At 45.9% G+C, this 14,841-nt stretch overlaps 1 protein-coding gene across 5 annotated transcripts in view; it reads left to right on the top strand.

Annotated features, from left to right (window-relative positions):
• CTBP2 (C-terminal binding protein 2) overlaps positions 1 to 14,841 on the top strand; it is a 130,454-nt gene that overhangs the window by 81,399 nt on the left and 34,214 nt on the right. The window contains exon 1 of one of the 5 annotated variants that reach the window (XM_079312230.1): positions 9,344 to 11,418. The exons of the other annotated variants lie outside the window; for them this stretch is intronic. Coding sequence (XP_079168356.1) covers positions 9,732 to 11,418 — 1,687 coding nt within the window. The 5' untranslated portion in view covers positions 9,344 to 9,731. Of the gene's footprint in view, positions 1 to 9,343; positions 11,419 to 14,841 lie in introns of those variants that run through there. 5 annotated transcript variants of the gene reach the window in all.

The raw sequence follows: 14,841 nt of genomic DNA, 5'->3' as shown, positions 1-14,841 counted from the left end.
TTGTATAATGTAACAGTAGCCCAAATTAGTACATTTGATATTTGGGTGGAGAAATTTGCTTCCATTCTTGCAAATTTGCACACCAAGTAGCATCTGATAATACTTATTTTTTTCTGCTTAGAAATAGAATCTTATTATCTCAGGAAATCCTTATCACCACTAGGCATTTGATGAGAAACAATGAGTTAAAGATGATATCAAGCACGGAAGAAACCGCTTGTCCTGGGTAAAAGTGACTTATTTTGAATAAATGTGGACCTTTTTTATCTAGTGGATTTGAATTTCTTTGTTCCATGAATATAAAACACAGTACAAGGATTTCCCCCCCACAATAAAGCTTTTTGTAGGTTTTTTTTTTTAAGTTTCCACCTCAAAGAACATAAACTATCAGGCTTTTAAGGAAGGGTTGCTTACCACATTTAGCCTAGAGAAAAAGCAGTATTAGCTTGTCAGATCTTCTGCCATTGCACCCTGTGCTGATTTATGCAAACTGAAGATGTCTGGCTGCTCCTGATGTTTTGCTTTTCCAAAATTAAGTCTTTGGTTTTGCAGAGGTTTCAGAAAATTACTTCAAATTGATACTAAATCTGGATTACACCTCTTTTTTCCAGTGAAAAAGTAATGCTCTTAATTATCCCTTCTCTGATAGAAGCATAGCATATTTTGGAATTACTTATCATAAATAGGTTTTGTTAAAATTTTAAGAATTTTTTAAAAATTGCACATTATCCTGTGGATGAAGAAAGTTCAAGCAACCTCAGTGGTTTTACAGACACTATTCAAGCTTATTGACCTTATTCCATGGTTTTCAGCCCTTTTGCTGTGCTGAGTCAAGAACTCTCTATGCTTGTAGGAGTTCTTTTTGTGCTTTGGGATGGAGCTCATATCCAGGGGTGTGCTGTTGTCCTTGCATGGATGCACAGGCTGCTGCAGCAGCAGCTTCCAGTCCTGTGTGGATGTTTTTCCTGTACATTCCCTCCTGTGACATTCCATAGGGGAATGTGCATGACAAGATGTAGGGCTCATGAGCCAGACACGAGGCCAGCCTGACAAAATGCCCCAGGCATCCAGGCAGGAGTAAGACACGTTTAGATAAGGTTGCAGACAAAAATTCCATTAATTTGGTGTGCATCATAGTAGATGTGTGGCTCAAGCTGTTGCAGGAGGGGGAGCTCCCCTTTCCCTGGGCTTGAGGGCCATATGCACCAAAATAGGAACAAACATTTCTGTTGTGTTCTCCTTGTGTTTAAACCCACATTGATGGGATCTCAATACATGTCTAACTCTTAATTCTGCCTTGTATTTTTCCATTTTCCCCAGCCTCCAGACAAGGTTCCGTGTAACACACTTTACAACTCCGTGTCATTAATTAAGAAACAATTACAGCTGATGACTTCAATACCATCAACTTAATTTCCATCCTTACCACATTTCCCGTTTAAATTAACTGGTTTAGGGATTAACGTGTTGTCATTGTATCTGGGCTTTTTTTTTTCCTCCTTACTGTAAATCCTCTCCCACATTTAAAGCTTATTCAGAAAAGTGATAATATTCCCAGAATATTCACTGGAAGGGGTTGTTGGAGCAGGGCCTCGGGGCAGCCCTGGCGCCTCTTCCCGAGCTCTGGAATGCTGCAGAAGCTGCCTCCAGCATCCAGGGAGTGGAAGTTGGCTGCTTCCAAATATGTGATGAGAAATGATCAGTTCCACAGGGACAGATGAGAACAGGATGGGGTTTCCTTCAAATAACAGAAAAAACCTTATATCTGACTCCTAAATAACACTATTTCAGGGACTGATGGTGTTTGGATCTGGACCAGTCTTTTCAAATTTATCCTGATTTCCTGAATATTTGCTGGTAAATATTTTGACAGGAGTAGGACATCTGGCTATACTAAAATAAAGCTGCAGGGAAACACATTACACAACTTTTCTTTTATATTTTTTGCTCCCCACAAACAGATGTAATGGATCGAAGTGCCAAAACAGTGAAGGTTTTCATTAGAGAGCTTTCTTCAAAGAGCAAGTTTTTTGAGTTGGTTTTGCATTTCTTAAAATTGAAGGACATTGATCATTTCTTAGTGACACTTTTATACAGCCCATTAGCTTAACAGTATTAATTTGTTTTTTCTTTTTTTATTATTATCTTTTTAATTTTTATTTAAAACACTCTCTGCTGCCATCTAGCACCTCAAATCTTAGTAGTAAACAGATTAAGTTCACAAAACAGCCTTAGTATAGATTGACACCCATTTTTGAGAAAAAGCTGTGTTACTGCTGCTGCTGATGCAGATATTTGATTGACTCAGCAAATGACCATGAGCAAGAATGGTGAGGGAACACAGTAGGGTACAGCTCACTTTTGATGGTTTGCAATACAGCAGTACAAAAGACCAGTCTTTTAAAAAAGCAAGACATAAATGCTTTTTTAGCTAAAGTAATATTTCCTCCAGTTTGGTTTTGGTTTTTAGCTGTGATGGGTATGAAAGGGGAAGCACGTGTTTCAAGTTTGTGATGGCATCATCAGGGGAAGTAAGGCAGAGAGACACCCTGAACCCCAGCCTGTTTATCTCCCCAGGCCCGTGCTACAGTCTAGTAATTAATTATTTTCTATGCAAAGCCCAGGCATGCATGGCAGAGTTCACATTTACAATATATATTCATTTAACAGTGGATTTCTCTACTGCTGCTTTCTGGGACAGATATAATTCCCATGCTTTTCATTACGCATGCTGTTCAAATCTTGATCCTGAATTCTTATTAAAAATGATGAGATTTGACCTCAAAGTCTAATACCCAGTTTTGGAGACAAGGTGCTTGATGTGATTTCCAGAGGATTATTTTTAAGAGCATTGGTAGATTAGATCTTTGCGAATGGTTGAGGGATGTGCCCAATGAACCTTGTCTGCTGCTTTTCACCCGCCCTTCAGCATCCAGATTGATTTTTATTTTCCAGTCCTTGAGACTGTGTAGCTGTGTGCTGTAGGGATACATCTGATATTTTTATTATCCCTTTGTTGATGCAGGAATGTGACAGTGCTGTTTCTGCCAACTTTTATTGGAGTTTCCCCATGCTTAAAGGCAAAATGGTTTCTGATTGAAGTTTGAAGAGCTTGTAAGGTTCATTCCAATGGCTCAAAGTGTGTTTTACAGCTGCTCTTCTCTTTTTTAGCTGCAAGTGTGTTTTAGATGATTTCTGCCTTCCTGCATTTGTTACCTGCAGATTGGTTTTCTTCCTGGATGGCAAATCATGGAATGGTTTGGGTTAGAAGGGATCTTAAAGACCATCTGGTTCCACTCCTGCCATGGCAGGGACACTTTCTTCTGTCCCAGGTTGCTCCAAACTTTGTCCAACCTGGCCTTAGACCCTTCCATGGATGATATCTACAGTTTCTTAGGACAACCTCCAAGGCTTTGCCAGGGGGCAGGGTAACATGAGGTGATAAGTTACCACATGCTCACTGGAGTGCTTATGGCACATAACTCATCCTGAAATAAATAGAAGGTAGTTCATAAAATCACAGAATGTCCTGAGCTGGACCCACAGGAATCACTGAGTCCAACTCCTGGCCCTGCACAGACACCTCAACAAACCCATCCTGTGCATCCTTGGGAGTGGTGTCCAAACCCTCCTGGAGCTCTGGCAGCCTTGGGAAAGACCCTTTTCCTGATACCCATCCTAAACCTACCCTGACACAGCTCCAGCCATTCCCTCTTACCACAGGGAAAACTGGGGTAAGGCACCCATCTATGAAAGGGGATATCCAGATGGAGGGTTGTTGTGTGGCAGTGATGGCATGGCTGGCTGGCCATGAGGGTGGGAAGGAGCACATCTGCTACATCCAACCCCTTCCATCCAGAGATCAGCACAAAACAGCTGTGGAGAGGCAGCTCCACAGGGATAAAGGGAAAGGTCATTTATTTTCTCATTTCTTTTCATGAGCTGCTTCCATGCACCTTCTCAGCACAATGCTGGCTGGTGGGGATGGAAAAGGCCTCTCATCCTCTCTCCTCACATTGCCTTGTGGGCTTTTGGGGGAATTCTTGGGCAGTGATTCAGAAGGGCACTGCAATATGGTGTCACCAGCCTGGAGAGGAAAGGTCTGCTGGCTTTGGCATGGGAGTTTCTTTGCTGTGCTTTTGTCAGGGTCCCTTTGACCTTTCATTTTCCAGGATGTCACTGGTGGGAGTGGTGGCTGAGCCCAGTCCCAGTTTGTGTGTCACATTTCAGGGCAGCCTGTGCTGGTGCATTCCTGGAGCCTGTCACGCCAATGCTTATGGCACATTCTATCCCAGCGCTGGCAGATCGAGTTACAAACGGACATAAGCTTTTGGTTTTTTTCCTTTAAAGTCATCAAAATGCAGAGTTCCATGAGGCAATGATTGTTTAATAACCGGCTGATCTTCAGAGTGTTTTGTTGTAAGGCACCAAGTTGGTGTTTGTGAGGGTTTTGTTGGAGTTACAAAGCATCGATGCTTTTGGTTTGGAAATTGGTAAAAGCATGTGGCAGGGCTTCAAGCTCTGAGTGCTTTCAGATGCTGTGCTGCTCCTTTGATTATTGAAAATTATTCCAGCACAATCCTGCTAATTTTCTCTTTGTGCTCCCTTAATTTCAGGAGACTGTTAAAAAGTCCATCTAGGCAGAGTGCTTATTGCCACTGTGAGGGAGATTTTGTAGAGCCAAATTTTAGCAAATGTGGTAGTTTCAAAGGATTTGGAACATGTTCTTGCTGCTTTTCCTCTCCCATTTTTCTTTTTAATTTTGTTTCTTTTTGATTGGTGTGCATGTGTGTGTGTGTGTGTGTGCATTACCCATACTGCATCCCATTCCTTTTCTTCTCCACAGCATCTACAGTATGGAGCAGCTCATTTCTGCTTCCCTGGCATCCTGCAAGCTGAACATGGGAGGAGAATGTTCAGGAGAGGCTTCCTGAGCTTTGGGGGTCATTAGGCACAATCACACACAGTCCTTGAAAGCCCAGGCAGGGAGGGCAGGAGCATTTATCCTCCCAGTAGCTTTGTACCTTGTCACCTGAAAACATATGACAAACACTGATTAATCTTAACACCATCCGAGTGTGAGAGGTGTATATTATTATTTGCCTCTTGATGGAAGGGGAATCAGCAAGTAAGAAATTAAGCAATTTACTCTCTGACAGCGAGGTATAAAGGCTGGGTGTCCTGATACCTGCTCTCTCCATTAACAAGAGATATATTTGTTCTCCAGAGGATTTTTCACTAACAGAGGTAGGATTCCTTTGCCTTTGAAGGAGAAATAGCCTTTCTCAGACTGCTGCATCTTACAGTTTTTGCCAGAAATTACATTTGGCACGTTGTTTCTGTTCCGCTCTCTCCCAGAAGGAAATAATTGGAGAAAAAACATCAGCATCTTAATCTAAATTAAAAATATTTCTCCCCAATATAAACAGGATTTAAATTTATAGTTGAAATATATTTTACAATAATGAGAAGCAAAAGTAATCCCAATCTGTATTATTTTGCTGCACAGAATAATTTTTCCAGCAGCGTGCTTTCAGAAAAGGTAATGAAATGTTTTATACCAGTATGAATGAAATTTTGCAGCCAACCTCTCCTGAGTCAATGCTACAGACTCCAAAAAATGTTGTTTACACATTTGTGATGCAGATTTAGTTTGCTGATTTTGTACCCTGGGTTTTAGATGTAAAACACTTTCCTCATGAGAAGAGAACAGCACTTTGCAGCATTGCTTGTTTCACATCCCCTGCAAGAGGGTTCCAGGCTCAGATTTCTTGCTGTCAGTTTTGAATGCAGTGTCTCAACAATGGGCCCACCTTTCTTCTACTCTGTCATCACCTTTTTTTCAGAGCAGACTTCTGTGGTCATTGCATTGTAACCAAATATCGTGGCCAAATTTACCATGTAGGAGATCAAAACTGAAAATCAGGGTATTAAATGAAAACTCTGCATTTTTCACGTGATCTGAAATACCAGGGCATTTAATCTCTTGATCAGCTTTTTTTTTTCCCTTCTGTGGTTTTTTTCTCCTTTCCCAAAATACCTCTAGAATTAAAAGATAAAGGGAGAATAAATTATCTGCCTGTTCCACAGTCCTTGTCTCCCCCTCATGTTGAGGATGCTGGTGCTTCCTGTACTCTCAAGAAACACAATGGGATCAGTTACATCAGGTTGGACCCCAGGGCCTCTGGATCTTCTCCTGGCCATCCTGCTTGGGTCTGGATGCAGAAATAGGGACAGAATCATTTCATAGAATTAGTAGAATCACAGAACGGTTTGGGTTTTGAAGGGACCTTAAAGCTCATTAGTTCCACCCCTTGCCATGGGCAGGGACACTTTCCACTGTCCCAAGTTGTCCATCCTGGCTTTGGACACTTCCTGGGATCCAGGGGCAGCCACAGCTTCTCTGGGAAACCTGTGCCACACGTACAGGGAACAAACAATTCCTTCCCAATATCCCATCCATCCCTGCCCTCTGGCAGTGGGAAACCATTCCCCCATGTCCTATTAATCCACACCCTTCTAAAAACACCCTCTCCAGCTCTCTTGAGGGACCTCTTCAGGTACTAAAAGTCTGTGATAAGATCATCCTAAAGCTTCTCCAGGGTGAACAAGCCCAATTCTCTCAGCATGTCCCCATAGCCAAGGTGCTTCAGCCCTCGAATCATCTCTCTGGCCTCCTCTGGACTTGCTCCAACAGCTCCATGTCCTTCCTGTGTTTCAGTCCCCAGAGCTGGACACAGCACTGCAGGTGGGGTCTCACCAGTGGAATAGAGGGGGACAATCATCTCACTTGCCCTGCTGCCCATGCTGCTTGAATTTCCAAAGGGGCTGCTTTTGAGACTGAAAAAGCAGAACCCTTCCTGCCCATCCATAAATATTTCATTCTGATCATTTCTTATTCATTTCTTGGTTCACTGGGGGTGTAACATTTCCTTTGCTGCCATGGTGGCACAGGAGGCAGCCCAGCTCCATGGCTCATTGCCATGTCTTCCCCACTGGATACAGCTCTTGGTCAACAAAATCTGGGGCCAGCAGAGCCCTCCAAAGAGATCATCTGGCCCTTGGCTGCAAGGAAATGTGTAAATCCTGCAGCCCCTGGTCCTGCAGGTGTTTGCCACAGGAATAGTCTGTTTGTTCCACTGAGGTCAGCACTTAGGGATCACCCATCCATATGCAGGAGTGTTCCAGTTAGGGTTTCCTGGCCCCTGTGAAGGGCTGGAAGAGGAGCACATGTCCTGCCCATGGCTGGTGCCAGGGTGGCTTTCAGAGCCCACAAGTGCTCCTGTGCATGGGATGGAGGCAGTCTGGGGGTGTCTCTCTGGGTGCTGCTGTCTCCCATGCTCTGGGCAGGGCGTGGCCACCGGTCACAGATGTGTTGGTTTGGGTGAGGTTTCCATTGGGTGCTTGTTAAAGCTCTTGGTTTTTTCAGAGGTAGTGAGTGCTTCAATCTCCCTTCTGACTTCCCTTGCAGTTGTTGAAAATCAGCATTTTTGAAATTTCATTTCTCTATAGCATGGTTTTTTCCACTGTCAGCCAGGGCTGAACATGATGACTGTTTGTTAGTAATTTCTTTGAAGACAATGGTGGAAGATGCCCTTGATCTACAGACCAGGATTTTATTGTTTTGTCATATACATTTTTGGTAGATTTCTTCTGCTGCTTCAGAACAAATGGCACCAATCTTACTGTATCCCGTTGGGAATACATTTTATTCTTTAGCAAAATGTTGTTGTAATAAAATGTTTTTGTTGGTTAAAATGTTCACTGCTTTATTTGTAAGCCACAAATGTGTCTTCCCATCTTGACTCTCACAAAGGAAGGAATTTTCCAGTGTGCCTGAAGTTTGTTAGTTAATTCAGTATAATGCCAATCAGATATTCTCTGAGAATTGCATAAATAATATTTTGGGGCCCATGTTTTGCATGTCTGTGTAATATCCAGCATAATTTTCAAGATCATGATTCTTGAGGATGGAATTGGCGGAGAGAATATTTGAAGAGGATTTGTAATATTTACTGCAATAAAGAAATTTAGGGATTACTTAAAGATCCTGTCAGTATTTGGGTCAGAAATATAGCCCAGAGGTATTAGTATGATAGGCAAGTATAAGCATTAGACTGTATTAGTGATTTAGCTATCATAATAGCACAATAGTCCATCATGTGATGGCTTGTGCACTAAACATTTATTGTGGATTAGCTGAGAAAAATGCTCAAGCTGTCTTGCAAACAGGCCAGAGAAGGTGACTATTCCTCCTTTCAGTGGGTCTGTCCTGGAAGGGGGTGTATTGGAGGGGAAGAAATCTGTGATCATAGCTGAGAAAGGCAAAATTGTTTCCATCTGCATTTTTTAATTCAAAAAATAAAATGTTGCCTCTGTAGTGGTGGTCAGCAAAATAAGGAGCAGTTGAGCTGTTCCTTCTTTGGAAGTGAATATTTGAGCATGAGCAGCCTGTCACAGCTCAGGTTATGTGTTTTGGGGACCCATTTTAATATCTCTTCTGAAAACAATAACTCTATATGGAAATTTTTATTACATTCCCAAATAACAATTTTCTGTGCTGTGATTCCATCTAAATCCCTGTGCCCACTCAAAGTGTAAAAAAACCTTAATCCACATGAATGTTGAAATACTGCTCAGTACAAATTGAGTTTTGTGTGATGTTTCTGAGTGTTTTCCTATTTCATAAACATGTACTTTTTCCAAAGGAAGCTGGAGATAATGGGCAAAAGTCTATTATTCCTTTTTGCTTTGTTAGGCCAGGCTTTAGATCCTTTGATCCTCCCCTCCTTCTCCATGACCTGTGCTAGGATCTTAAAATTATACATTCCAGATTACACCTCCTCAATTTTCTGTCCTGGGATGATGAAAGGATTTGAGTATTATGGTAATATTATAAAAAATCTTTTTGGAGCCTAGTTAGCATGGCTAATTTGTAACCACAAAAAAAAAAGTAATTTCCAACACAAATTATAATATTCATAGAGTGCTAAACAGATACCTAATTTCTAATCGCTCTCATATTCCGAGTATCTTGCACTGGCCTTTTTTTGGCCTTTCTGCTGGCTCCCATTTAATTTGTCCTTAGCTGTGTGCAGTGGATTAGCATTTCATCAGGTTGGATTAAGATTGAGCTGACACTGAAGGTTTCTTTTTTATTTTTACATGCGCGTGTGCAGGGCCGAGCAGATCCGCCACCCCCGGTGGGTGCTGGGAAAATCCTCCCCAGCACGTGAGGGGGGAGAGGAAACACATGTTAAAAAAAAACCCCAAAAACATTAAAAACAAACAAACACAAAAAAAAAAAAACCCTCACTCCCCTGGGGAAAAATTGCATTGAGGTTGCTGGCTGGGTCAGTGCGTGAGATTTCATCGGGCTAAAATGATGTCACATGGAGCGAGGGCTTTAGTGGTTTTATTTAGCTCCTAATCCCCGCACACTGCTGGGCCAGTTGTCCATGTGCGCGCCGTCCCCAGCGGCACAGGATAAAGCATCTGGGCCGAGCGCGGCCGCTCTCCTGCGCGGCTGCAGCTCACGGCAGGGCAGCCCCTGCCTGCTCTGCCGGCTGAGGTTACCGGGATTAATAATTCAGGCGGCACTGGAAAGGCAAAACCGCCGGCTGGTGGTGTGTGAAGTCCCGGGAGGGCTCGGGCGCGGCGCGGTCCGGTTTGGATGAGAAGGAAGGCGCCTCCTCTTCTCCGTGTCAGCCAGAGCGAGCGGCCTCGTGGTGATGCCCATCCCCAGCAAGCACCCCAACATCGGCCGCTCGCAGAGCTGGGACGCTGCCGGCTGGTATGAGGGGAACTGGGAGAGCGAGAACGCCTTCGAGTACCAGAGGGCGCCGGGCCGGAGGAGCTCCCTGACCTACGGCGGCGAGGGCGGCTGGTACGAGCCACCGCGGGCCAACGATATCATCTTGCAGGGCGGCGCGGAGCTGAAGCAAGAGGCGTACCCGTACCAGGATGCCACCTTCGCACCGGGGCCCCTGAGGAAGGGCTCCGTGCCCGACTTCACCTACTGCGACCGGCCGGCACCCATGGCGGGCCGGGGCTCTCTGCCGCCCCAGGATTATTACAGCGACCCATCGCTGGCGGCGCGGTCGCCCAAGGACCCTCGTGGCTACCGCGAGCACGTGGCGGGCAGGCCGCTGGCGGGCTACGGGGCGCCGGGCAGCCGGCTGTCCTGGGACCAGGCCGCAGCGCGCCCGCCTGCCCCGCCGGACGGCGGCCGCCTCTACAGAGAGCCCAAGCTGGCCCTGGATGGGCAGCGGATGCGTGGCAGAGATGTGCCCCCAGCGTGGTACGGCACGGAGCCCCCCGGCCCGCGGTACGGGGCAGAGCCGCCCGCCTTCCCCAGCAGGCCGGGCTACAGCGATGGGGCAGAGCGGGCTCCCGAGGCCATGGCGGCCAGGCAAGCTGCCCCCACCTGCCTGGTGGTGGATCCCAGCACCAGCACCGGCAGCGGCTACGGGCCAGGCAGGGAGAGCACCGGCACCAAGGGTCCCTACGACAGCTACGAGACGGCGGCGGCGACGCCTTCCCACCCGCCGGTGCCCCCCAGCTTCCCTGGGCCGGAGGGCAAGAGGAGCTTTGACCCCGAGTTTGTGGCACTGCTGCGTGCAGAGGGTGTCTCAGAGAGCACCTTCGCTGCCCTGCTGCAGCAGGGCTTCGACTCCCCGAACCTGCTGGCCATGATGGAGGAGAACGACATCAAGTCGGTGGCGCCCAACCTGGGCCAGGCCCGCGTGCTGTCCCGCATCGCCCACAACTACAAGGCAGAGATGCAGCTGCAGAGACAGGAGCGCAGGAGCGGGGCACTGCGCCCCAGGACCCGCTCCAACAGCTTCAGCCACCGCAGCGAGCTCCCGGCAGAGTACGGGCTGCCCGCCGTCGATGGCCCTGGCACCGCGCAGCACCCGCCGCCGCTGCAGCCGCTGTCCCCTCGAGGTGTGGAGATGCACCGCCGGCCGTCCAGCGCCCCCACCCAGCACCTGCTGGAGACCACCACCTACCCAGCCCCCGCGGGGGCTCCTCAGGGGCCGCACTTCCTCCCTGGTTCGGGATACAACACCCCCCTGCCTTGCAGCACGCACCCCCGGCCCCCCTCTGCCTACTCCGCTCCGGTCGGCTTGCCCATGACGGTGACCAACCCGCACGCCAGCCCCAGCCCCAAGACGGCGTACCCCACCACCTACACCGTGCCCATGGAGCTGATGAAGAGGGAGAGGACAGCGGTGGCATCGCCGGCACCCAGCCCCCACAGCAGCCCCCAGCTCCTGCGCCGGCCGGGGACAGCAGGGGACAGCAGCCTGGCACCCGCTGGACCTGCCTTCCCTGCCCAGCTCTCCCCGTACCCGAAGCTCAGCAGGCGCACGGGGCCCCCCGTCATCGTCTCCACCATGGCGTCGCCTGAACCAAGTAATTACTGAGGGGCTTAGTCCCTATAGTAGTTTAGAACCACCCTGTTGTTTATTTTACCCCTCAAAAAACCCACAGTCAAATATCATGGGGGTTCATACCTAAATATTAGACACTTAGAAAAGGAGGTGAAGGGGATTTTTTGCAGGACTGTGCTGCCCATGCAGATCTAAAGGTGCTGATTTTTGCTCTGTGGTTAAATTCCAAATACTTTATTTGTTTAGCCAACTTCAGTTAAACGTGAGCGGTATCTCAGATAATGCTTCCAGGGTTAATCTTGCCGTTCCTGTTGTTTGTCGAGAACAGGAGATTAGACACTGTGCTGGCTGAGCAATTAGGACTACAGGGTTTGCTGCAGATTGACTTTTTACTGCTGTTATCAGGCACAAATGTGTTCCTCCGAGGAAATGGTTAGCATTGTTTTGACTAAATTCATCAGATAGTTAATGCTGTTATTCGAGAATCGACTTACCTTTGGCCATTACCTAAGGCTTTTCTTCTTATTATTAATTTGCTGTTTTATCAGGCATACAAAATAAACCCCTTGATTTCCTTCTCAAGATGCCTGTAAGTGAAGCGATAGAGCTGTTAAAGTAATAGGGCTGTGCTTAAAACTAAAAGCCTGTCATTAAGCACTGGAACAATAAAAATGAATGGTGGTTCCTAGACTTCCCTTCCCTCTCTAGAAATGCTCAAGCTCTTGGCTGCTCAGATGAAAAGCTGAACAATCCGAGCAGGCTCTGCTCCTCCACTTTGGAGATGTGGCACTCAGAGCCTGATAGAAACTAACTCCCAAAATCACCCAGAGAACTGTAAGGGATTGACTTGGTTGAAAAGAATGTGGAAAGACACCCCTTGAAATGTTTTTTGCTGGTGGTGACTGTGTGAGCAGGGAGTTTTCTCCCTGTGCAGCGCAGCTGAACTCCCATTCAAACGATTCCTAACAATGTGCCGTAGCAGCACACACACACAAAGCTTTAATAAGAGGGATACCATTTATAGGCATCAACACAGTGCCAAACTGGTGATGCCATTCCACAGGAATCTAAATAAAGAATGATTTTGTGAGTGGAAATGATAAAGTTGTCAAAATGCAGACACTTGGCACACCCCTTTCCCTGCCATACCATAATTACACAGCTAGGAAGTAAATGCTGGTCCTTTCACGCTTATGGGTCCTTTATGTAGCTGGTGTAATGTATTGATTTCTAAAAAATGCTTCAATATTAGGCAACATGTTCTGTGTTGACATGGATCAGATGCTAAAGTAGTGCATCCAGGCAGTATTTTTAAATAAATGTGGCTAAGAAGACGAACTGGCATAATGTGGGGAACACAAATATGTTCATTTATTTGCGCTGTGTCTGATTGAGCGGCCGATGCCGACACAGCGACAGCTCTGGGCTGAAGGACCTTCAGAGCACAGGGGTTGGGAGCAATCTCCTCCACCATGGGAAACAGTTCCCTCCTTCCCTGATTCTCATTTATAAACTGCAAACCCTGTTCTCTAAAAATTTGAAATTACCCCTTCCCTTCACCAGAATTACCGGTGCACAGCAGGAGGAATCCAGCAGCATTTCTGTGTTGCTACTCAACCCTCTTTTTTTCTTTTTTTTTTCTTCTTTTGCCTACGACCATCTCATTTGCATGAGGATGACATTTGTTGCTCCAGTAATTTCATCTGATAATGGCCAGCTTGCAAAGCGGATCTGAAAACATATTCCTTAATTATGTGTTGCCAAGCAACCAGAGGGTTTGGCCATAATCACAGAAAGATTATCTTCTCATTGAAGGCCCTGAAAGGTTTAGCTGAAGTAGGACCTGTAAAATTGTCTTCATTTTTATTTATTTCCCCTTTTTCCTTTCCAAATAGCCTGAGAGGTTTTCTTCCTGTTAAACTATATTTTAAAAGTAGAAGCCAAGGTAAGGCACATGACACGTGGAAGGATTAAAAATGAGAAAGTGTGTGGTGGTTGTAGATGTTTGAGCTGTGTTGAGCAGGAGTGTTCACACTTACCCACAGGGGGATAAGCTGAGGTTAGAAATATGTTAAAATGTTTTAAAGCTTCAAGTGGATGGCAAAACCTTGACTAAATCCAGGAAAATTGTATTTGCCAGCCAGGAAGTGTTTTCAGGAGCGATGAGCCTTCTCTTGGCTGTAGCTTTGACTGTGGATATTTGAGTCACAAGGTGAAAGCAAATTTAGTATTAAACTCTGTCTCCAAATGGCTGCAGATATTTTCTGTCAGTGTAGGTTAATGTCTTCCCAGTCAGCAGAGGGTTATAAAGTGCATGTTACAGCCCAGTCATGTTTTGAAGTTTGTTATATGGATAAGATATTTAAAAACCCAGATAGTTTTGGGCTTTTTAAAAGTCTTGTTGAACTATTCATTGTAGTCTTTATACAATGAGTTGTTCCTAAATACCCCATTTGTCATTTTGGGCTGAGTTTGACACTCTGAGTGCATTCTGCTGTTCACTTTGGAGTTTGACAGAGGACTTGCAAGGAGGAAGGTGCCATGTGTTTATGAACCTCTTGCTTTGGCATGCTCAGATAAGGGAAAAGGAGCAATGAGATTTAGTGCTGCAGCTGCCTTGCTTTTCTTAAAATAATTAGTAATAAATTGGGTAGATTTCCCTTTCTGGGATTGGCAGGGTTGCATGGAGAGGAGATGGTGAATGAGCACCTTAAAGCCTTTGCTGTGTTGGTAGTGACATCTCCAGAGCTGAGCTGGCTTCCCATGCCAGGAGCTCCCCTGGCACAGCTCTGGCAAAGCTGCTGCTCTCCATGTCATTGTCAGGAATAGCTGACAGGAGTGCTCCTGCAGCCTCTCCATCCACAGGATCACCAGCAGTGAGCCCAAGGTCTGAGTGACAAACACGTGTCAACAGGAGGGCTGAGCCAGCCCCGTGCTGAGCTGGGAGGGAGTGCAGGGAAATAAATAGTCCAGGTCAGCAAAGCTGGTGAGGGCAAATAGTATCTCAGGGTCACTGATCACACTGCTGCAGCTCCACCTCCAAATTCTGCAGCTTCAATTTATGGTGTTTGCTAGTATTTTTATTAGATTACTTAATTTACTTTTTTTTTTTTTTCTTTTTTAACCCAATGTTTTAGTAGTAAAGCAGTTGGCAGATGAGAAGTCTTGTGTTTCTGTAGCTAGTCTGGACTTCTCCCAAACAGGGGCTGGTCCAGATTTCTGTTTCTGATGCTGGATTTATGAAGCTTAAACGAGAAATGGTGAATCATTGCAAATATGTGTCTTAGGTGGTTTATCTCGCTTACACATGAAGACATGAAAGCAAATTATCATAAAAGGGAAGTTGCTTCCCACAGGGATGAGAAGCAGGGGTGCCCTGTAAAGTCAGGTGGGTAGGAAGCAAGACCAAAACTACTTGGCTGTAGGATTTGGTTGAAAGCCTGCC

The sequence above is a fragment of the Erithacus rubecula genome, assembly GCF_903797595.1.
Source record: "Erithacus rubecula genome assembly, chromosome: 9".
Taxonomy (NCBI): domain Eukaryota; kingdom Metazoa; phylum Chordata; class Aves; order Passeriformes; family Muscicapidae; genus Erithacus; species Erithacus rubecula.
Note: the sequence above shows the minus strand (reverse complement) of the source record. Positions and strands in the feature narration are given on the sequence as shown.